The sequence below is a fragment of the Bos indicus genome, chromosome 7 (assembly GCF_029378745.1).
Source record: "Bos indicus isolate NIAB-ARS_2022 breed Sahiwal x Tharparkar chromosome 7, NIAB-ARS_B.indTharparkar_mat_pri_1.0, whole genome shotgun sequence".
NCBI classification, from domain to species: Eukaryota; Metazoa; Chordata; class Mammalia; order Artiodactyla; family Bovidae; genus Bos; species Bos indicus.
In genome coordinates, this window is record NC_091766.1 from 68,686,802 (window position 1) to 68,709,102 (window position 22,301).

The 22,301-nt window shown below is 40.3% G+C and overlaps 1 protein-coding gene across 1 annotated transcript in view; it reads left to right on the forward strand.

The window, feature by feature from the left end:
- The window catches only part of ITK (IL2 inducible T cell kinase), a 62,361-nt gene that overhangs the window by 34,060 nt on the left and 6,000 nt on the right, over window positions 1–22,301 (forward strand). The window contains exons 7-15 of the mRNA XM_019965307.2: window positions 1,586–1,651; window positions 5,460–5,514; window positions 14,507–14,589; window positions 16,530–16,663; window positions 17,710–17,784; window positions 19,395–19,566; window positions 19,933–20,149; window positions 21,071–21,135; window positions 21,226–21,344. Coding sequence (XP_019820866.1) covers window positions 1,586–1,651; window positions 5,460–5,514; window positions 14,507–14,589; window positions 16,530–16,663; window positions 17,710–17,784; window positions 19,395–19,566; window positions 19,933–20,149; window positions 21,071–21,135; window positions 21,226–21,344 — 986 coding nt within the window. The remainder of the gene's footprint in view (window positions 1–1,585; window positions 1,652–5,459; window positions 5,515–14,506; window positions 14,590–16,529; window positions 16,664–17,709; window positions 17,785–19,394; window positions 19,567–19,932; window positions 20,150–21,070; window positions 21,136–21,225; window positions 21,345–22,301) is intronic.

A 22,301-nucleotide genomic window follows, 5' to 3' on the forward strand; every position in this document is an offset into this window, starting at 1 on the left:
GCATCGCAGAAGACACCCCAGAGGCCAATCAGGGTGTCTGGGAATTTCCCTAGTGTGCTTTGTAATAGTGTGGTACAGCGGAAAGTACACAAGATGCAGAGACAGAAGACTCGGACTTGAATATCAGCTGCTTTTGTTATACAGGACCTTTGGAAAAGTCACTTAACTTTTCTGAATCTATTTCCTTACCTGTAAAATGCAGATGATAATATCAGCTTTCCATCTCAGAGTGTTGAGAAAATCACTGAGATAAAGAAAGTGAAAGGGATTTGTAAATTCTATATCCACACACAAGAGAATTATCATCATTTTGTAGATAATCCAGTTTTGGTTGGGATATTAAAACTGTTATTTTATATGAAAGCAAAATAGTATTTGACCTAGTAATATAATTGTAAACATATGGTGTGGCAAAAACAGACATAATTAAAAGGAAATCCAAAAGAAAGACATAAAAGACAGCATATCTGAGAACAAGTTGACTCCTATCAGTTGGAATTGACTACCTTGAGTGCTGGCTTAAGAAGGATTCTGAGGCTGGATGTTCAGTTCTCCAAAGAAAGCATAATACCATGACTGACTAACTGTGGGTATAAGATACAAGATATCAGGTATTTGGTATTACCATTCTTCATTTCTTCACTCCTCCAAACAATTCTGTGAAATAGATTACACATTTCCCATTAAACAGAAATCACTAGATTGAAAAAAATTCAAACACTTAATGGAGTAAAGAGCAAGAAGTTAGGAGACATCTTTTCACAGAATGCACAGTCTGGGGGGATTTTATGTGTAAACTAGTTTAGGTCCTTCATTTTACAAGTACAGAATCAGAGGCCTAGAAAGTGGAGGAGACACTGCTCTCACCTTGTAGTATTAAATGTGACAGTGAATGTGATAGTGTTTTGAAAAATATCTACACAAGTGTAAAGTATTTTGATGTTCTTACCAGTCTCTTGATCCATATGTCTTTGTTTATACACAATTTATTCCTGCTCAAAAGAAACTCCTAAACCCAAATCCAACATAGTTTTATTTTGTTTTTATCATGTTTTATCATTTATGTTTGAAGGAGCACAAATAACAAAAAACATTAGGGAGGCCTTGAATTAAAAGTTTACATGGTTGACTGACAGTATCTTTTGTGACCTGTGGTTGGAAATAATTCTTTATATTTTAATTATTTTGGTTTCCTAACTATAAAATGCTAGCACTAAAGTGGAAAAATACTGATTATAACACACACACAGAGATGTTTCCTATTAGAAAATAAAGACTTAACATTGATATTTTTTCCAATAGAGGAAATTTTCACAATGAAGAGATTAGCAAGCAAAGCTAATAAAGTAAAGTGACTATTTCTTATTTATTATGGCTCAAATTTTAGTAATAAGATCTATATAGCCTTTAACAATAGCAGGTTGTTATTTTTAGTAATTTTTATTTGAAAATTTTAAAATGTCTTATCCTGAAAGCTAAACAAGAATTCTTCATCTTTAAATGACATTTAGTTGATTAAATCTATGAAATGGAGATGTAAAAATTAGCTTTGTATTAATATAAACACTCATTTCCCTCTAAACAGGCATGAAGGATATGTTCCAAGCAGTTATCTGGTGGAAAAGTCTCCAAATAACCTGGAAACCTATGAGTAAGATTTTTTTTTTTTTTTTTCAAAAATTGGTGCTAATTGGTCTTCTTAGATTAGGAGTGTCATTGGTTAATTATTAAAATACCAGTCATTTTCTTGACTTGCTTCCATACTCAGAACCCTAAATAAACAGCTGGGGGTCACTTTAAATAGGAGAAGGGGAAGGATATGTGTTCTCATCTCCCCTTTTACCAAACTAATGTTTTCAGATGCCTGCACACGTTGTAGTCAAAGAAAAAGTTTCTCCTGGAAATTCCAGGAATATTGATCTTACACTATGAACATTGGATCTAATATAGACTGATTTAAAACATGGTTTAATGCAATACTTCCAATACCAGCAGACAAACAGATAGGTATTAAATATCTGCTTAGTTTGTGTCATTTGTTTCAGACTGTTATTTAAAAGGAGAGTTCACAAGCAGTTTTAGTGGAATTATTCAATGTTTAATAAAATCCAAATGTGGAGAACAACATACTTACCATGCGCATGTATTTACCAGCTCAGTTGCTAGAAGGCCCAGAAGCAATAATACTAGAGTTGCAACATGCACACTCAGGTTCTGGTTTTTAAATAACACTTCCCACTAGAAACAACTGGGACTTCCTGGAGAAATGGCTTGGAGACTCGGAGTCAGGGCAAGGAAAGAACAAAGATGAAATTGGAACATTTTGATGCACCAAAATATTAAAGAAGTACCCTCTAATTTTTTGTTGTTAAGTAAAGTGAACACATTGAGTGAGCACAGAAGTCAGATTAAAAATGCCTCTTCTGACAAAATCTGGATAATCTGAGTATCAAAATAAATAATGACAGTAATGAACTACAATCACTGGGTAAAACAAGAATCTATCATAAATAAATACTTTGATAACTAAATAAATAACGGGACAAGAAGAAAAAAACTCCTTCTCACCGTGAAATGCCAAGGAATGAACGCAGAAGGAGTTTTAAAGTGAAAAACCATCTTTTTATAACTTGAAGTACCAACTGCTTTGGGCAAGAATCATCAATAAAAGTTACAAGTAGGTGGTAAAAGTTTGATATTCACATAGTTTCAAATTATCTTCCTACAAATCACTTATTAAAAAAAGGAAATACCTGGCAGACCCCATCTTAACTAAACAATCCAAGTTCACATCAATAAGGGGGCAAGCAGACATCGTGCAACTCCTGACATGATACACTGAGAAGGACACAGCATCACTTCAGTGATATTCCCACCCAAACATGCGTAACCTGAATTAGTCATGAGGAAACAACAGACAAATCCAAACTGAGGCCAACGTCTACAAAATAACTGCCCTGGGCTCTTCAGAAATGTTAATATCATGAAAGACATGAAAGACTAAGAAACTGGTTCACATTAAAGGAAACAGAAGAGATGTAGTAGCTAAATGCTCCAGTAATCCTGGGTCAATCTTGAACCATAAAAAAGCAAACCAAAAAAATAATGATATAAAGCATATTATTGGGACAACCAATGAAATCTGAATAAAGTCTAAAATTAGGTAACAGCATTGTGTCAGTGTTAAATTTCATGATTTTGGTAATTGTACTATGGTTATATAAGTGTATATTTTATTTCTTAGAAATACATGCTGAAGTACCTATTAAAATAATGTTCCAGTTTGGACACACTGCAGTTTGAAGAACTCTATTTTAGAAGATACAGGGAGTGAAAGTAGTTAAAGAATATTAATTATTTTGGTCCATTTCATTTCTCCTTCAAACTTATACATATTTCATTTTTTATATTAAAACATAGATAAGGAAAGAAGGAGCCATGTGAGAACATGCACATGACAAATAATGCCATGATTATGTTCCTTAGGAGTTAACAGATTGTAAGAACTGTATCTGGCAGGTGTAACTCCTGAAAGATGTGAAGTCGGGGGCTACAGCATAGCAAGCTAGGCTTTTCTCGGGGGAGACAGGGAGCCTTTAATGCTTTTCCTTAAGTCCTTGGTACATGACAGTTACAGGCTCTATATGGTGGTGATAAGAGCATGGGTTCTGGAGCCCCACTGCCTGGGTTCACATGCTGGCTACTCCAGACCAGCTTACTGACCTTGGGCAAGTCTCATAACCTGCTGATAACACTTCCTGACACTGATAGATGAGCTCTACATTAGCTAATTATTCTTTGCAGTCCTGAAGTTCTCACTAGGATATGGCTGGAGCTTTCCCCTAGCAAACTTTGATGGAGTCCACTCCAACTCGATTGGACATGAGTTTGAGCAAGCTCCAAGAGCTGGTGATGGACAGGGAGACCTGGCGTGCTGCAGTCCATGGGGTTGCAAACAGTCAGACACGACTGAGCAGCTGAACTGAACTGAACTGAACTAGTCAGAGATGTGATTGCAGCCTAGTTAACAGCCAATGCAAAAGAGAGTAATCAGGGCATACCCAGGAAGCCAACGTTCATACTGAGGCTGTTTTAAGGGAAACTTTATAAAAACTCAGTTAGTGTCCTTTTATAAACCTGCATAATACTAGCTTAGAGTCATCAGTCATGAAACTTCCAAAGATGATACCACATTGCATTTATCTGTTACATGTTATCTGTTGTTGCTTGCTTGAGTATAATGTTTCACACGTCCAAATTACTGGCCAGCCAGGCACAGAGCTGGGCTACTAGTTTCAAATGCTCTGAGATGTTTGAAGATGAGCTTTTAGCGCTATGTATGTTGATGAACCCAAACTATAAAAATGACATTGAATCCATAATATACTTAGATTTGCTTTTCCCCACTATCCAAATCATTTCATCACAGTGCATTGGTTCCTAAAACTGTCTGACATGAATTGTTTCATGGTAAGATCTATTCTTTGGTAGCAATAAATCTAGAAGTTATCTTTCTTTTCTTTTTTTTTCCCATTTATATATTTAATCTATTATTCAAATTGCTCATAGAAAATTTGATTTTAAAACTTCTTCAGAGAAGAGATGAGCCACTTACCCTGAGAAAATTAGCCTGAAATCTTAAGAAATTAAAACAGTTGTGTGATAAAATCAGAAACACAAAATTAAACAATATTGTGTTATAACATGAACCCCGTGACACATTTTCCTTTTAAACTAAATTTGAAGTTCAATCTCAGGTCAGTTCACTTTGTAAAAGTAGAAAATATGTGAATATTTACCTTATTTTTAGCAGTATACATCCATTAAAAATTTTTAGTTTATTCAACAAATAAATTTGGCACTCATTTCACAAGGAATGTAGCAATACCTAAGGTTTTTCTACATTTGCAATTTTTACAAAGATAAACTAGCCTTATGGGACACTGTCAATGTTATTTGTACAGGAGCTTTTCTGCAGCTGGGAAAAATATAATTATTTTGCAGAAGATCTTGAAAACCAGTTTTACAGAAGAAAATGCTGCAATCATTTTAAAAGGGTATTTGCTACACTTTCAAATTTATATTCAACTTTTATAGCTGTCCTAGCGCCATTCTACTTATAACCATCCACTGACTTACAAAGCAGAGCAGAAGATAAATGTTTTCAAAATTTTGAATAAGGAAAATTTCCAACATGCACAGAAGTGGAGAGAAAAATATAATGAACCTCAAAGCCCCCCCAGCTTCAACAATTATCAACATTTTACCACTTCTGATTCATTTGTTCCCTTCCAATTAAACATTGTATTACCTGGAAATGGTTTGTACTTTTGCTTTTGAGTTTGAAAGTATTGGTAGAAACAGAAAGAACAAAAAATTCTCTAGTATTAATTATCTTTCATGAGTAAATAATACAATTTTTTAAATCTCATTTTTCTATGACTTTTTCCTGCTTTCAGGTGGTACAATAAGAACATCAGCCGAGACAAAGCTGAAAAACTTCTTTTGGACACAGTAAGTCTCTTTAACCTATCTTTTGGCTTCAAATAAAATGAATTGTGCTACTCTTTTTCAGCCAGGCGGTGGTTTGCGCTAACGCAGTGAGTTGATGTGTTGGATTAAAGTGATGTTCATGTCTGGTACTAGTATAAAAGTATTTTGGGGTTTACAGGCTTAGCATACATCAGTCCTGGAGAGGAAACCTGGAGAGGATCAAAGGTCTTGGTATTAACATATGAACATGGCCACCGCTTCAGTGAGTAGTCTTTCCCGCCATGATGGCTGGCCCTGGAGAGCTTGGGGCTGGTCTTCCCTGCCTGCCTCTCTGGTTAGGTCAGGGGTGGCTGTGATTCAGATTCCTCCTGGCTGAGCTGTGTGTGGAACTAGAGGAAACACATCACTTGTTTTTAACTTAATTTTCAAACAACTGTTCTTCTCCAGAGCCATATAGTATGAGGACCAGGACTGATCTTACCCAGGGGTGTCAGGATTGAGGGAGAGAGGGAAGTGAAGAAAGAAGGCATGGTGTGGTGGGGAATGTCTTGGCCCCCGCTCTGGCTCCAACTCAGTGTGTGACTTTGGGGACATCTCTTCTTCCTTCTGGACCTCAGTTTCTCAACGAGTTCAAGGGAGGCATTGGACTAAATCAGAGAAGACAACTACCTAGGCTCATACTGCCACTCTCTAGTCTTGGTTCTGTGGCCGACCCCGTTGATCAGAGTTCATGGCTTTGGGGTCCTTCTCAAAACAGCACTCAAGGAAGCTGCCATCAATTGACTGGCATGCAAGGGAACCCCTCTCTTCCTGGATCATTAGGTCATTTGTTACTCTAAAGCTGTGCCTCTCAAAGTATCTGAGTAATGGATTACTTTCTGTGGTTGGTTTTTAATTTCCATTTGTTACAGACTTAAGTAAATTCAATAAAAAATGAATTAATAGGGAAAAAAAAGAAAAAATAAGAAGCAAAGACATAAAAAATAATGCAAGTCTAATTTTTTATTAGTATTAGGTTGCTATAAAAAGATTCTAAATGATTCCTCTCAATTTCTTTTTTTGTCTGGTGGTGGAGCAGTAACAGTTTGCCAACTGGCACCCATCCACAGACCACACTTAAAGTAGCCCTGAAAATTGCACGTTGGGGCTCTTGCAGAGAAACCAAATGCATGGAGGTACTGAGAGAAAGCTTTCTATAGAGAAATCAATTTATCAGTGTATTTGCTTAGAGCAGTGGTTCACAAGCCTGTCTGCACATTAAAATCACCTGGGAAACATTTTAGAAATACCAATGACAAGGTCCCACCTCAGACTCATTAAATCATAATCTCTAGTGGATAGGGTACAGGTATTAGTAGTTCAGAGAAAAATATCTGAGTGAGTCTAAATTCAGATGATGTTAATAACCCAGGCTCAACACAGCCTCACCAGTGAGACCAGTAAACAGTAGGCATGGGCTGACGGAGGGATTAGTCTCCCTATGCTGAAATGTCAAACGTGTTCCTGACATTTCACCGTATATTATTTTCCAGTTACAGTTTGAAGGTATTTCATATCTTTAAGAATCTTAAACTGCAAACCTCTCTTGGATGGAATGAAGCTGGAGTGACCAATGTATCCTGGTTTGCTTGGAACAGTTCGTTTTAAAACTGAGAGTCCGATGGTCCCAGAACAACCCCCACCACCAACCTCAGTCCTGGACAAACCAGGACAGTTGATCACCCCAACAGGCAACCATTACCGGTTTGGACAGTGACTAGGGGTGAGCTTAGAGAAGGGGACCTGGGAAGATTTCAGGTAGAGAATGAAGGGCTGTGATGAGAAGGTGGAAGGATGATGAATACCGTCCAAAAATAATCTAAAGGTATAGAGTTGATTATTAATGTACTATTTACTTTTGCACAAGGGAAACTTTAAAGTGATAATAAATTCATTCTATCAAAGGTAAAAATAAAATTTCTATATGAGGAAATTGGGAAGGGAGGAGTCATATTTTGAAGTCATATTTTGAAGCAGTGAACTTCTCCCTTGATTAAGTTGCCAGTAAGCAGGCAAAGAGGACAAGTTCAGTTGTTTGTGTGTTTACCAGTGACAGGTATATAATAGGCAGTCTGTATGATGGTGGCCGTCTCAATTAGCACCTGTCATGATTATGACATGTCTGCGCCACTTCCTTTATTAGGATTTCCCAGTATAAACTCACATACCTTACCATTTTGCTGAGCACAGAACTAAGCACATAAAGATACTTGAGATAGGATCTTTGACCTCAATAGGGACTCTCATAGACACTATCAGGAAACAAGAAAAACTCTGAAGAAAGAGAGAAGAATCTAAGATAAACTGAGCATATACAGGAGGCTTTCAGTACTCTCAGAATTTTGAGAAGATTCTAGAAGGAATTAGAAAGAGTTCATGGAGTAAGAGGAATTAAGGTGAGTCACTACTAGACTCTGGTTTCCCCTTGGTTCCACCCTAACTCAGCACTTAATTATTCCTTGTAGTTCCCAATAGAGTACACATTAGAATCACTAGGGAATTTTTAAAAATAAAGATTCCCAGGCCCTGGCCCAGACCTACAGAATCAGACTCTCCAGGGTTAGCTTCTGGAAACCTGTATTTTTTCAAGTCACCTTGTGATATATATGCGGCCTACTCAGCACGTATGTTGTTGGATAATATAATAAATTGTTAAATTAACCAATAAGATCCTATAATAAGAGTTATACTGAATTTAAACAAGTACAGTTTTGTTATTTTTAATCACACACTGGTTAATGAAGTATGCCCATGGGGCACCTAAAAAAGCTCATAGTAATGATTAGCAAAAGATGATTTCTATTTTACAGCAGTTCTTTGGAGGCACTTAAATACATTCTGCTTGCTAGAGCAGTTGAAACATTCTTCCGTATTAATATTCTAAACTACTTCACCAAATCCTCTTAGCTTCCTTAGGTCATATACAGGCAAACTTCAGTGGGTCCCTGTATTGTATGATGTTTAAAATATCAACAGAACTTTTTCGGGGGTGTATTTAGTGTCTCCTTTTCTAACAATTATAGGACCCTTAAAAGATGGATTGGTTCACTTTTATTGACCAAAATTGGATTTATTTCATTTTTATTAACTAAATATCTCAAGGTACTCTCCCAAACATATTTCACCATTAGAATATAAATGCTTTATCTTGTTCCTGCTTTACACAGGACCCCAGAACTGTACCTATGACATAGTAGTTGCTTATTGAATATTTGTTGAGTGAATGAATACAGCAAATGCTTAAGAAATGTTTTTGAAATTAACAACTATATTTTGGGAGAAGCTGGCCAGTCATGAGCATTGTTTGGAGCTTTTAAAAAAATACAAATTCTAGGATGTCAGCCTTCACCAGTCAAAACCTTGGAAATTGGTACGCAGGTGATTCTGGGACTTAGCCAAATTTCAGAACCACAGAAAACAACTCTTAGCATGTATTATCAGTTCAGATAACACCTCCTCTAAGAACATCCTCAAGCTTTCCCTCTCACAAACTGTGGAATGTGGTTTTTCCCCACCTTTGAACTCTCATGTTGCAATGTCATGACATCTCCAGTAGCTCTCTTTTCACTCAGCCATGGACCTCAAAGTCTGTCTTCTGTGTAACCCGTTTAGGTAGAGGGTGAATTCCTTGCAAGCAGGTACTTGATACCTTATAGCATGGCACATATTGAGTGACCTGAATTTGGGGCAGGAGCCTTTTCTAAGACATTGTTAATGATATTTCCATGATTCTAAGGTGTTACTAGTTAAAGATGCAATCGATATTGAGTCCACAGAAGAATTGTTTTAAGGGAAGAAACGAACCACCTCCAAAACGAAAAGTAGTTATATGTCAGAGACACTCAAATTCTAATGCAGCAAAACAAAGATACAAGTTATCAGTCAATATTTTTCATAATAACCTACCCTGTGTGTCAAGATTATCTTCTGTAAGGTCCCCTTCAAATCATATGGACAGAAAGAAAGAAGGACGTTCCTAACACAGTCAACATATCTCAGAAGAAAGCAGACAATGGTATTAATACTTCTAATGGATGGCATACCATGGCATGTGATAATAATGGCTGATGATAGTCCTAATAGTCCTTGTTCTGGTATTATACTCCAGGAACTGTTCTATGCACTTTAACTCTCCCAACCATCTTGCAAAAGTCATTTTACAACTGAGAAAACTGAAGCTCATACATTGAATCTGGAAACATCTGTAATTCACAGAATTATAAATTGTTAGAGCTAAAATTCTTTTTAAAGAATATCTGATCCATCCCCTTTGTGCTACAGGGGAGTAAACGGGGCCAAATTTAGACAGTAAATTAGTGTCAGTCTGGACTAGGGCAGGGACGCTTCTTCATACACACATACACACACACACACACACATATACACACATACACACACATAGTTAATAAGGGAATATATGAGTTAAGGTCTATTTTCCCATCTGCACATTTCCCACCCTTGGCACATTTTTTTCTATTGTTGCATCTTTATTTTTCTAGATAAAATAGTAAAAGATGACCTGAGACCTTGACTATATCCCATAGGAACAAGCCCACTCCCCAACCCAATCTGGCTACACTGCACAGGCATGGCAGTGATAGGAGCAAAGACCCTTTAGACTTCCCTGTTCTTGGTGGTTGTAACTTCCTCTGAGCCCCTTACAGGAAGTAGGTGATAATGTACATACCGGATGCCTCATTTTCCCCACACCCTGGACTGCCTCAGCCCCAAACCAGAGTTTCCTGTTACCAGTGCTGAATGCCACCTAGAGCAACTACTATGGAGGAAGAGCTCTGCCCACCTTCTGTCCTCAGCAGAGCTGACTGCAAACCTTACTTCTCTTTTGTCTGATGTCTATGGATCAGTTTACTCTTAACAGTTAAACCCCTCTCTCATCACAAATTTATAAAAAATAATAATGGTTTCTTTTAAAGAATAACAATAACGAAAAAAATTCTTAATTAAATAGAAGAGATATTCCCACTCCTTTCTTCACAGATAGCTGATAAACTTCAGGCCTTTTTGGTCTTTGTTTCTTCCCTTAAAATACATTACAAATGCAGATAATGTCTGCTTTGGCTAAAGCTTGATTTCTTCCTGCCCTGAATTTAATCCATCACATTTCAATGAGGCAAGAGCAAAAGCTTCAGTATTTAGTGAAAGGGGAAAACTTTTGAAGACAAGTGACACTATATAATATATGGATGGATATCATAAACATGACGTTGAGTTGGAGAAGGAAATGGCAACCCACTTCAGTATTCTTGCCTGGAGAATCCTGTGGACAGAGAAGCCTGGTGGGCTGCTGTCCATGGGGTCGCACAGAGTCGGACACAACTGAAGTGACTTAGCACCCATGCATGCATTGGAGAAGGACATGGCAACCTACTCCAGTGTTCTTGCCTGGAGAATCCCAGGGATGGAGGAGCCTGGTGGGCTGCCATCTATGAGGTCGCACAGAGTTGGACACAACTGAAGCGACGCAGCAGCAGCAGCAGCAGAAGCCAGACACAGATTCACTATTCACAATATCAAAGGTTAAAATAACCAAAATGCTCAGAAACTGATGCACAGATAAACAAAATGTGTTATCCATGCTAAGTTGCTTCAGTCGTGTCCGACTCTGTGCAACCCCATAGACGGCAGCCCACCAGGCTCCTCCGTCCCTGGGATTCTCCAGGCAACAACACTGGAGTGGGTTGCCATGTCCTTCTCCAATGCATGAAAGTGAAAAGTGAAAGGGAAGTCATTCAGTCGTGTCCGACTCTTCGCGACCCCATGGAGTGCAGCCCACCAGGCTCCTCCGTCCATGGGATTTGCCAAGCAAGAGTACCAGAGTGGGGTGCCATTGCCTTCTCCAGGTGTTATCCATACAAAAGAATATTGCTGCCGCTGATGCTAAGTAGCTTCAGTCATGTCCAACTCTGTGCGACCCCATGGACTGCAGCCTACCAGGCTCCTCCATCCATGCGATTTTCCAGGCAAGAGTACTGGAGTGGGTTGCCATTGCCTTCTCCGATGTTACAAGTTGATGAACCTTATAAACAGTATGCTAAGAGTAAGAATCCAGTCAAAAGAGACCACATATACAATTTCATTTATATGGAATTTCTAAACTAGGCAAATCTATAAAGAAGGCAAATTAAAGTGCAGGGGTGCAAATGATACTGAGGTGTCTTTTGGGAGAGATTAAAATATTCTAAAATTAGATCATGGTGATGGTCACATAACTCTTTGATTTTGATAAAAATCATTGAATTGTACACTTAAACAAGGATCATTTCATGGTATGTAAATTAGGCTTCAAAAACTATTTTAAAATCTAATGAACTAATCTGGGATTTTGTGTGTGTGTGTGTGTGTGTCATATAGCTCAGCTTTACTTCAGAAATTGAATTCACTACTGATCCCAATGCGGGGGAAATCAAGTTTTTTAAAAGAATAATTTGCAAGCAAGTTATAAGGGTCTTTCTTATTGCACTGGATAAACAGTTTACATTCATATCTGAGAAAAAGAAACTAAGAATCTGTTAGTTCTCCTCTGGCCTAACCATATCCAAGGTCACGCACACAGCACATTGCGGACGATGTGGAAGGCTACAAGGGGCGCATAAGGTTACTCTATTGGTCCAGAAAGATTTGCAACTCATTTTCTTACATCTTAAAAAAATTCATGAAGTACAGAATCATTAAAGTAAATTCTGTGTGTACAAAGAATACTAGTACTGTCCTCGAATACTATGACATCTCATAAGAAGAAATGTAGTAGCCTTCTATATTTTCATCAATTCTTCCCCTGCTTTTAGGTAACAGCTAGGGCAGCCCTACCTCACAACCTTGAGAAAGTAAGGTCAAGGGTAAAACAGAGACCTGAAGAGTCAGGTGTCAGCTTCAAATTTCTTTCTTTTTCTAGTTTTAGTGAGATAATAATTGACAAATGACATAAGTTGAAGGTATACAACTTAATGATCTGATTTATGTATATATTGCAAAATGATTAGTACAATAAGTGTAGTTAACATTAATCTCCACACATAGCTACATTTTTTTCTTGTGGTGAGAACGTTTAAGCTCTTAAACAACTTTAAAATATACAATGCAGTATTGTTAACTACATTCACCATATTGTACATGATGTCCCCCAAATTTCTATTATAACTAGAAGTTTGTAACTTTTGACCACTTTCATCCAACTCCCCTACCCTCCACCCCCCTCAAATTTCAAAATAGACTCTTGAAACTCCCAGCAGAGAGAAGAGTTTGGGGAAACTCAGAGAATTTATGGGGTAAAACTCTAGGTTTGAAGAATGCACAATGCTGTAAGGGCCAACTGTCCCCTACACATGCGCCTTTGCAGGTTTAGGGCCAAGTCAATGGAAGTAGGTTACATTTCTGTGTGAGGATGAGCTTTCCAACTATAAGTGCTCTTTCAAAAGACAGAGACGACTCATCAGGATGGTTAAAGTAAGAAATGCATATTTGGTTGAGTCAGTAGAAGACCAAATCTGAATGTCCATAAGCCTTTTAAAAGTTCAAGCCCCAGAGTCTCAGCCCTGGAGATTCCAAGTGTGCAGGTATCAAGGGGAGCATGGTCAACTGCTTTGTGGTCATTGTTTTTCTTGGTCTTGTTTTGTGCTTTAGATTCTTCACTTGATTTTGTGATCATCAGTAACGTTTGGGGCACACGGGGTTAGGCCAGATCAGTGATATTCAACCAAGGGTGACTTTGTCCCCAAGGGAACATGTGACAATGTCTGGCATCCAGTTGATAGAGGCCAGGGATGCTGCTAAACATCCTATAATGCACAGGATAGTCCCCTCAACAAAGAAATACTAGGTCCCAAATGTCCATAATACTGAGGTTGGGATAATTCTGGGGTAGAAAACCTTTCTGGGATCTTCTCTAACCCTGAGATTATAGGATTCAAATGATTAGTATAACCACCTATGTGTATTATGTTTATGTATAGATGACCCACCTTTGGGATTAGGGCCTTATGTTGATCTAAATTGTACATACTTCGCTCCATATATCTCAAGCGTACGCCTGCCTCACAAGGCTTCTGTCTCTCTCTGGCCTTCACTTACGGCCCTCACTACATCTAAGTTAAGTGAACCACAGAAATAAGTTTTGCAAATGTCACCAGCACAGATTTACAGCTGGATAGGAACAGAGCATCAGATGCAAAGTACTCAAAATCAGAGTTAAGATTTTTAAAGGTCCTACCAGGAATGAATAAACTGGTGTCTCCATTTGTTGGTACTTATTTCATCAGCACTGGCAAAATTGTCAGTGGGGTAGAGGGTATATTTTGGAGAATTCCCCCTTCTCTGCACTTCCCTCTTGCAACCAGCAGTTTCATGTTCTTTCTCCTTTTGCCCTGCAGCAAAATCAGCACTTGAAAAAGGGTCTACAGTATATATTCCCATTAAGGAACTGATGAATCTTCCTAGACAGAAATTTTGTGCCCTTGTGGGGAATGAACAAGTGGCTTCTAACATTTGTTGAATGGAGGCACCATGGACGAGTAGAATGAGCAAGGGTTTTGCTCACCTACCACATTCAAGGTTCAAACTCCAGGTCTGTCCTCTACATTTGTAGGTCATGAGAAAATCACTTCAGCTCTGCAGCACTCAGCATCTTCATCAGGAAATTGAGGATAACAACATCTAATTTGCAATGTTGTGGTCAGGGTTAGATAATATCTATAATGAGCCCCAGGAAGGCAGAATTTGTGTCTGTTTGCCTCTGTTTACTGTTTATGTCATCACTAGAATAGTCGGACCCACAGTAGGAGCTCAAAAAAATGTCTCTTGAATGAATGTGTGAAATGGTAGCCATTACTGCTGAGAGGCTGCTTTGTGCCAAGCTGGCCTATGGTATCTCCTCCTTTCAAGGGCAAGAAAGTGGAGCTAGATACATGAGCCTGATTTCCTGGGATCACTGATTTTTCATCCTTGTTAACCATTCCAGGGCAAAGAAGGAGCCTTTATGGTGCGAGATTCCAGGACTCCAGGGACATACACAGTGTCCGTTTTCACCAAGGCCATCGTAAGGTATGGTGCTAACTCAGCAAAGTGGGGAGAGATGGTACTGAGCTGGGTGATCAACAAGCCACACACAGCAATGTCAGACAGTGGATGAGGTAGAGGGGTCCTTAGAAATAGTGCATCGTCCCTGATCCCTCTGAGAAAACCAAGGCCAGGGAGATTAGCAACATAGCTGAACTCACCTAACTGGAAAATGACAGAGCTGGGCCTGGATGCCAGGTTCTTGCCCCAGTTAGCAACCTTGAGTGCAGCGCTCTAATGAAATAAAATATCTAGTCCTGTATTTAATATGTTTATAATTTAATCCAAAGAATAACAAAAACAATACTTTGAAAGCAAGAAAAAATGAATTCTAGTTCTGGCTCTGCTAATAAAACTACCCCCCATTTATTGAGTCCTTACTATGTGCAAGAACCTTATAGGTCATTTCCAACCATAATAAGCCCCAAAGGCAGGTACTACTATGCTCCTTTCACACATAGAGCTGATGGCCCCTTCTGAGGCAACACCAGAGGTAAATCTGCCCTCATGTTCCAGCTGGCTGACTGCAAGACCCTCACCGCTGGTCTATGCTCCTCAGACGCAGTCTCCTCTGTAAAACTGTCTAGAAGCTTAGCCAGGTCACAAATTCTTTTCTATCTAGAAAGTCAGTAAGAACTAAGCAGTGTGGCAATGACCAAAGTCCAGTAAGAGAAAAGTAATTTTTAAGGTGTCCTCAGGGAACAAACACTTTAGAGAAGGAAATGGCAATCCACTCCAATATTCTTGCCTGGGAAATCCTACCGACAGAGGAGCCTGCAGGCTATAGACCATGGGGTCGCAAAGAGTAGGACATGATTGAGCATCACGCATAGTGCAGGGAATACTTGCTGGAGGATGAAGGACTGCAGCAAGACTTGAAGCAAGAGCAGGGTGTAGCCAGGTGGTGAAGAGGAAGGGTCTGTCCAAGGTTGAGAAAGAAGGCAATGCCCATCTCCAAGGGGCCATGCCTCTGCCATAGCTGGGGGACCAGGGACTCCAAAAGGATGATGGGAAAAGAATGAGAAATAAAGTCTGTGTTGGGAGTCCCTCAGCCCAGCCCAGATTCAGCGGTTCATTAGGAAGGCTCAGGACTCAGGATATGATGGTACTCAAGGCTAAGACTTTTTACAGTGAAAGTATATAAAGCAAAAGCAGCACAAGGGAAAGGCACGTGGGGCAAAACCCAAAGAAAGCCAAATGCACGCTTCCAAGAGTCCTCTCCTAGTAGACCACACAGGATGTGCTTAATTCCTCCAGCAACAAGTGCCATAACAGGGTGAAATGGTGTCACCAGGGAAGCTCACGAGACACTCAGCACCCAAAGTTTTCACTGGTGGCTGGTCATGTAGGTACCCTCTGCGTGGCATGTAGCAAAATTCCAGACTCCCAGAAGAAAAGCAAACGCTGAGCATAAACCTCATTGTTTATGTTTAGGCACATCCTTACCAGTTAGAGAATGGTGGAAGCCCTTTTGAAACCCAAGTTCTCGGAAGCCAACCAAGTGGCAACCTGGCAAGCAGATCTTTTATGAATGGCTTAACTCTGCTATGCAAAGTCAAATACGTACAAATGGGCTGAGATGCTTTCTGAACGTATGCTGATGATTAGTTAAATCCACACAGCGGAGAAGGCAAACATACCCTCCCATGGGGGATGGATACAAGACCTTCCCCCATTTTGTGGCTTGGGGAGAAACATCACCAGTCCATCATGGGACCAATCATAACTGGGTCCAGGCGCACCCTCAGAATCTTCCTTCATACACCACTCAGGGCCAACCTGTCAAGACTGACATAAAAGTTAAAATATATCTGCCATGCTTGTGAGAGGGTAAAAAGCAAAGCTTCTAGGATACTGCTACCAGTAGATACTTCTGTGTCCAAACATTGCTTCTTAGTAATCACTGCATGTCTCATTTGTTTAAGTGAGAACAACCCCTGTATAAAGCATTATCACATCAAAGAAACAAATGACAACCCCAAGCGATATTACGTGGCTGAAAAGTATGTGTTTGATTCCATCCCTCTCCTCATCAATTATCACCAGCACAACGGAGGAGGTGAGTTCTCAGGACAAGGCCAGAGGGGGGCCCTTGCAGGGGTACATGGAGAAAAGTGACAAACACCCATCATTCCAGACAAACCAACTATAAAGAGTAATGATTTATACCAATACCAAAGGATGCCAAATATTTGTGCTGTTTTTTTAATTTTATTTTTTAACTTTACAATATTGTATTGGTTTTGCCATATATCAACATGAATCCACCACAGGTATACATGTGTTCCCCATCCTGAACCCTCCTCCCTCCTCCCTCCCCATACCATCCCTCTGGGTCATCCCAGTGCACCAGCCCCAAGCATCCAGTATCGTGCATCGAACCTGGACTGGCGACTTGTTTCATACATGATATTATACATGTTTCAATGCCATTCTCCCAAATCATCCCACCCTCTCCCTCTCCCACAGAGTCCAAAAGACTGTTCTATATATCAGTGTCTCTTTTGCTGTCTCGTATACAGGGTTTTTGTTACCATCTTTCTAAATTCCATATATATGCGTTAGTATTCTGTATTGGTGTTTTTCTTTCTGGCTTACTTCACTCTGTATAATAGGCTCCAGTTTCATCCACCTCATTAGAACTGATTGAAATGTATTCTTTTTAATGGCTGAGTAATACTCCATTGTGTATATGTACCACAGCTTTCTTATCCATTCATCTGCTGATGGACATATAGGTTGCTTCCATGTCCTGGCTATTATAAACAGTGCTGCGATGAACACTGGGGCACACGTGTCTCTTTCAATTCTGGTTTCCTCAGTGTGTATGCCCAGCAGTAGGATTGCTGGGTCATAAGGCAGTATACTTTCCATTAGCAAATTTTGCTGCTGGAACCATGAGATTTCACCAACCACCTACCCACTTGAGATATTACAGGTCCTCTCAGGGAAGGTGTAATATCAGTGATTGTGGCTTTGGAATTTGTTTTCCAGAATAAAAATAGCTCTTGCATTGAATTACACTTTTTTCTTCCTGGTGATTTGACTCAGATGGTTGCTTCAGTAAAGCTCTAACAACTGCCTTTCACTTTTTAATCAACCCAGGCCTGGTCACTAGACTCCGGTATCCAGTTTGCTCCTGGAGGCAGAAAGCCCCCGTCACCGCAGGGCTGAGATACGGTAAGAGTGCATTTGGGAATGGTATTCATTTGCACTAACTCACATAAAGGTCTGGGGCAAATTGTGAATGGACTTCCCCAGACTTAAAATGATCATTAAACAAGTATATCTGGAGATGTATCTCGAGATGGTATACACAAATGAACATTTACAATGTGTGTAAAATAAATAGATAGATAGACAGATGCACTTTTATCTAGGTCATATCAATGAAGTGTTTGCTGGCCACCTACTCTGTACAGAGCATTCCACTAATGCCGTGAGAAACCAATGGTATACCACTGTGTTCTGGCCTATCTTCTAGAACTTCTGTATCATCTAGTTTATTGGCTATCAGTCCATTGCAGGTGCTATAAGCTAGCAGCATCCAGAAGTGTGTGTCCGCATAGCAGTGTTAAAAATTTTTGAATGCTTTTAGGCAGGGTATACATCTCCAGGGCCATGGGCCTTACTTTTCCTTCCTTCCCTATGAAACCACTTCACCTCCTTGTACTTTCTGCCTGGAATCTGAAGGCATTTGGGGATGCCAACATACCCTGATCCAAACCGTGCTGGCTGAGGAGAAGGCTGATGTAACTTTCATGTTGTATCTTTTATGTTGCTGGTCCTCAAACTTCGGTGGGCATTCAAGTTACCTAGGATGCTTATGAAAAGTATTGACTCCCGGCCCCAACCCAGCACTTACCAAAACACAATCCCTGACAGTTGGGTCCTGGAGTTGCATTTTCAGCAAGTCCCCTGGGTGATTCTGACACCAGGGGCTAGAGGGTGATACTTTGAGAAATGTCGCCATGGGCTCCTCATCTGTAACCAGCACCATGTCTGCACACTGTGGGTGCTTGGTACTGTTTCCTGTTGAGTCTCTGCCTCAAAAAGGTAGAAAGTGAACTGTTTATGGTACTAGACCAAACGTCAGGAGAGGATAGTGTTCCTCAGCCTCCTGACAAAAATAAAGTAACTCTAATACCTGTAGAATCCTAATGTGTTCATGCTGGGTGGAAGCCCAGGGAGTATTTTATGAACCCATTCATTTCTGTCAGCATGGAAGTTGAGATTCAGATTCCTCTTATTCATTTATTGAGCATTTGTTGAGAGCCTACCTCGTGCTAGACCATGTGCTGGCCTGCACCTCTGTACCACTCCTCCTGGAATCTACTACCTTACCTCTGCCAAGGCCTAACAAGTGCTGTCCACAAAATGGATGCTCTTGATGGATAAATGAATGAATGAATGACCAATTCAAATAAAACTTGCTCTACATGAAAAATGACAATAACAATTTTCAATCGGGTACAGGAAATGATGGGGACCTTAGAACCCTTTCATTGACTTTAATATCTCGACGAATGCCATCCTCCTTCCTCTTTCCATGTAATCGTCCCCACACACATTTTTTCATGGTTTTCAGTGCATATTCTATGTTATTATTTGGGAAAGAAGACAATTTTACCTATCTATAGTTCTAAGTATGAGGGCTTATACCATTTGCCATCTTTGAGCTACATTAACAATAGTCTAACATTCTATATAGAGCAGTATAGTTCCCTGGTGGTCCTATACCTCGTATCTACTGCTTGCCAACTCTGGAAAACCCTCTCTTTCTCTTCCAGGGAAATGGGTGATTGATCCCTCGGAGCTCACTTTTGTGCAGGAGATTGGCAGTGGGCAGTTTGGGTTGGTGCACCTTGGCTACTGGCTCAACAAGGACAAGGTGGCCATCAAAACCATTCAAGAAGGGGCTATGTCAGAAGAGGACTTCATTGAGGAGGCTGAAGTCATGATGTGAGTGGCCAAAACAAGAGTACACAGAGAGCACTGTGATCTTTAAATGCCATTCTAATGTCGTCTTATGCCACCTCCCTGCCCAAGTCCAGCGATGGCTTCCTATGGCATGGAGAATAACACCAAGCTCCTCATTGTGGTCTAGAAGGCCTGCCATGGTCTGGCCCTGCCCACTCCTTAATTTCATCTCCTACCCATCTCTCCTCTGGTTCCATGCATGCCAGTCACACTGACCTTTGTTGTCCTCACACACACCAGCTGAGTCCGTGCCATTCTTCAGCTCAATGAGACATTTTTGTTTGAGGGAGGGAGTGTATTTTGGGAAACTGAATTTAGACCATCTCGACTCTTGCCATTTTTCTCCAGGAAACTCTCTCACCCCAAACTAGTCCAGCTCTATGGAGTATGCCTGGAACAGGCCCCCATCTGCCTGGTGTTTGAATTCATGGAACACGGCTGCCTGTCAGATTACCTGCGTAGCCAGAGGGGGCTCTTTGCTGCGGAGACCCTGCTGGGCATGTGTCTGGACGTATGTGAGGGCATGGCCTACCTGGAAGAGGCGTGTGTCATCCACAGAGACTTGGTAAGAGGATGCAGGGCAAAACCTTATAAGTTCAGGGTGAAGGGGCATGTGCCAATGAAATGCAGAACTACCAACACTGGGAACGCAAGAATCAATAAAAAGGCACAAGCTTTCTTCCTTCCCGTTGCAACTTCTTCTTTCCTCCACCCACTGTGGGAGGTCCTCATGGGACTCAGTTCTGGGCTCTATTCCCAGCCCCACCTCTAACTTTCACTCTCTGAGTTGGAGTTTACATTCTTCCAAAATGAAGCTAACAGCGGCTCCTTCTTAACCTCTCTATGCCTCCACATCCTCTTGGTAAAATGAGAGAAGCTGACAAGTACATGCTTTCTTAAAATGTTATCCAAGCATCTATCAGAATCACATTGGAGTGATCCTAGAACCAACCTCAGAATTTCTGGTGGTTGAGGCTCAGGAATATTCATTTTAACATGTCCACTCCATGGAATTTGCAGGCACATTAGAATTTAAGACTCACTGGATCTTTTATCAGTAAGGGATCTTCAAATCCAACACTCTGTGATGTGAATTAGGGACCATGTCATCTCCCTATTGAGGAATAGTTTTAAGAGAATTAGCAACCTCAATACATTCTCACTTTAGTCAAATGGATGACAGCTTCTTCATACCATCCCTAAGGTTAACATTGGGTTGCACTGGAGCTTATAATTGGTTACACAACACCATGGATTTCTTTTTGATTAGGATCCCAGGAATGAAGATGAAAGATGAGATTTACTCACCCAGATAAAAAGACCTTACGCATTCAGTTTCCATCATGCACTAGTGATGCTTAATTAACATTTGTGAAGCTCCTTATTGCTCCCATATAAGCAAAGCACTGTGATTATAGGAGACTCCATAATTACTGATTACTCACCAAGTTTTCTTTTTCCTTTTGTTTGCCTGTCTCTGCTCCAGGCTGCCCGGAATTGTTTAGTTGGGGAAAACCAAGTTATCAAGGTGTCCGACTTTGGGATGACAAGGTAATTTAGGGATATGGTAGCAGCAAAGTCTCAGGAATGGGACGCAGGCCCCCAGGACACTCGGACCATCTCTCTCCTCTCTCTTCCCAGGTTCGTCCTTGATGACCAATACACCAGTTCCACAGGCACCAAATTCCCAGTGAAGTGGGCATCTCCGGAAGTCTTCTCCTTCAGTCGCTACAGCAGCAAGTCAGATGTGTGGTCATTTGGTAAGTATCATTCTGGCCCCACACCCATATAACCTGGGACTGTATGCCAGCTGTTTTATTTGTCCAATTGCTGGGATGGTAAGGGCATCCCAGTGAGAGTCTACAGACTCATTATTGTATTTATTCTTGGTTATTTTTGAAATGGGGGTAAAAATTAAAAAACAGGATACTGATGACAGCTGCTGTGAGATCAAGAGATGGAGGAGTCAGAAGATTAGAATATGAGTTCCTGGAGGGCAGGGAGCATGTTTTTTTCCCAACATTATATTTATTCCCACATTTAACCCTCAGTAAGTATATTACCCATTCATTCAACAATGATTTTTTTGAGCATCTACTACATGCCAGGGGCTAATCTGGGTACTCACAAAGTATTGTTACATAGGATAGAAAAGACTCCGGGAGCCAAATTTTAAGGAGAGATAACAGTCATGTAAACAAGCTATGTGTGTAAAGTCAAGTCAGGGAGTAGTAAGCAAGTGCTATGAATAAAACAAAGCAGTAATGGGGCAAAGAGAGACTATAATGGAGGGAGGGTCTGTATTAAATAGCAGGATCCATCCAGGAAAGCCTCTTCAGAGAGGACTCTCAGTGACTGTTGAGCAGAGAGCTCAATGATGAGAGGAAGATGTCTCCATTTGAAGATCCAGGAAACAGGCTCTCTAACAAAGGCAGCAACAAGTGCCAAAGTTTGGTGTGTCCAAAGAAAAGGGAGTACTGACTTAGCAGGAGAAACATAGGCAATGAAATTGGCTGGCCATGGTAGGAATTCAATTTCTCATAAGTGCAAATGGGCATGAATGAAAGAATGAATGATGCCCGTGTGACAAAGAGCACTAAATGTTCTTGCTGGAAGTGTCATATCTTTGTAAATCATAGCCTGTGCATATTAAAGTGTGCACAAAACTATCCTGGACAACGTCTTTGATCTGGAGTGTAAGAAGGACTCTACTTTGG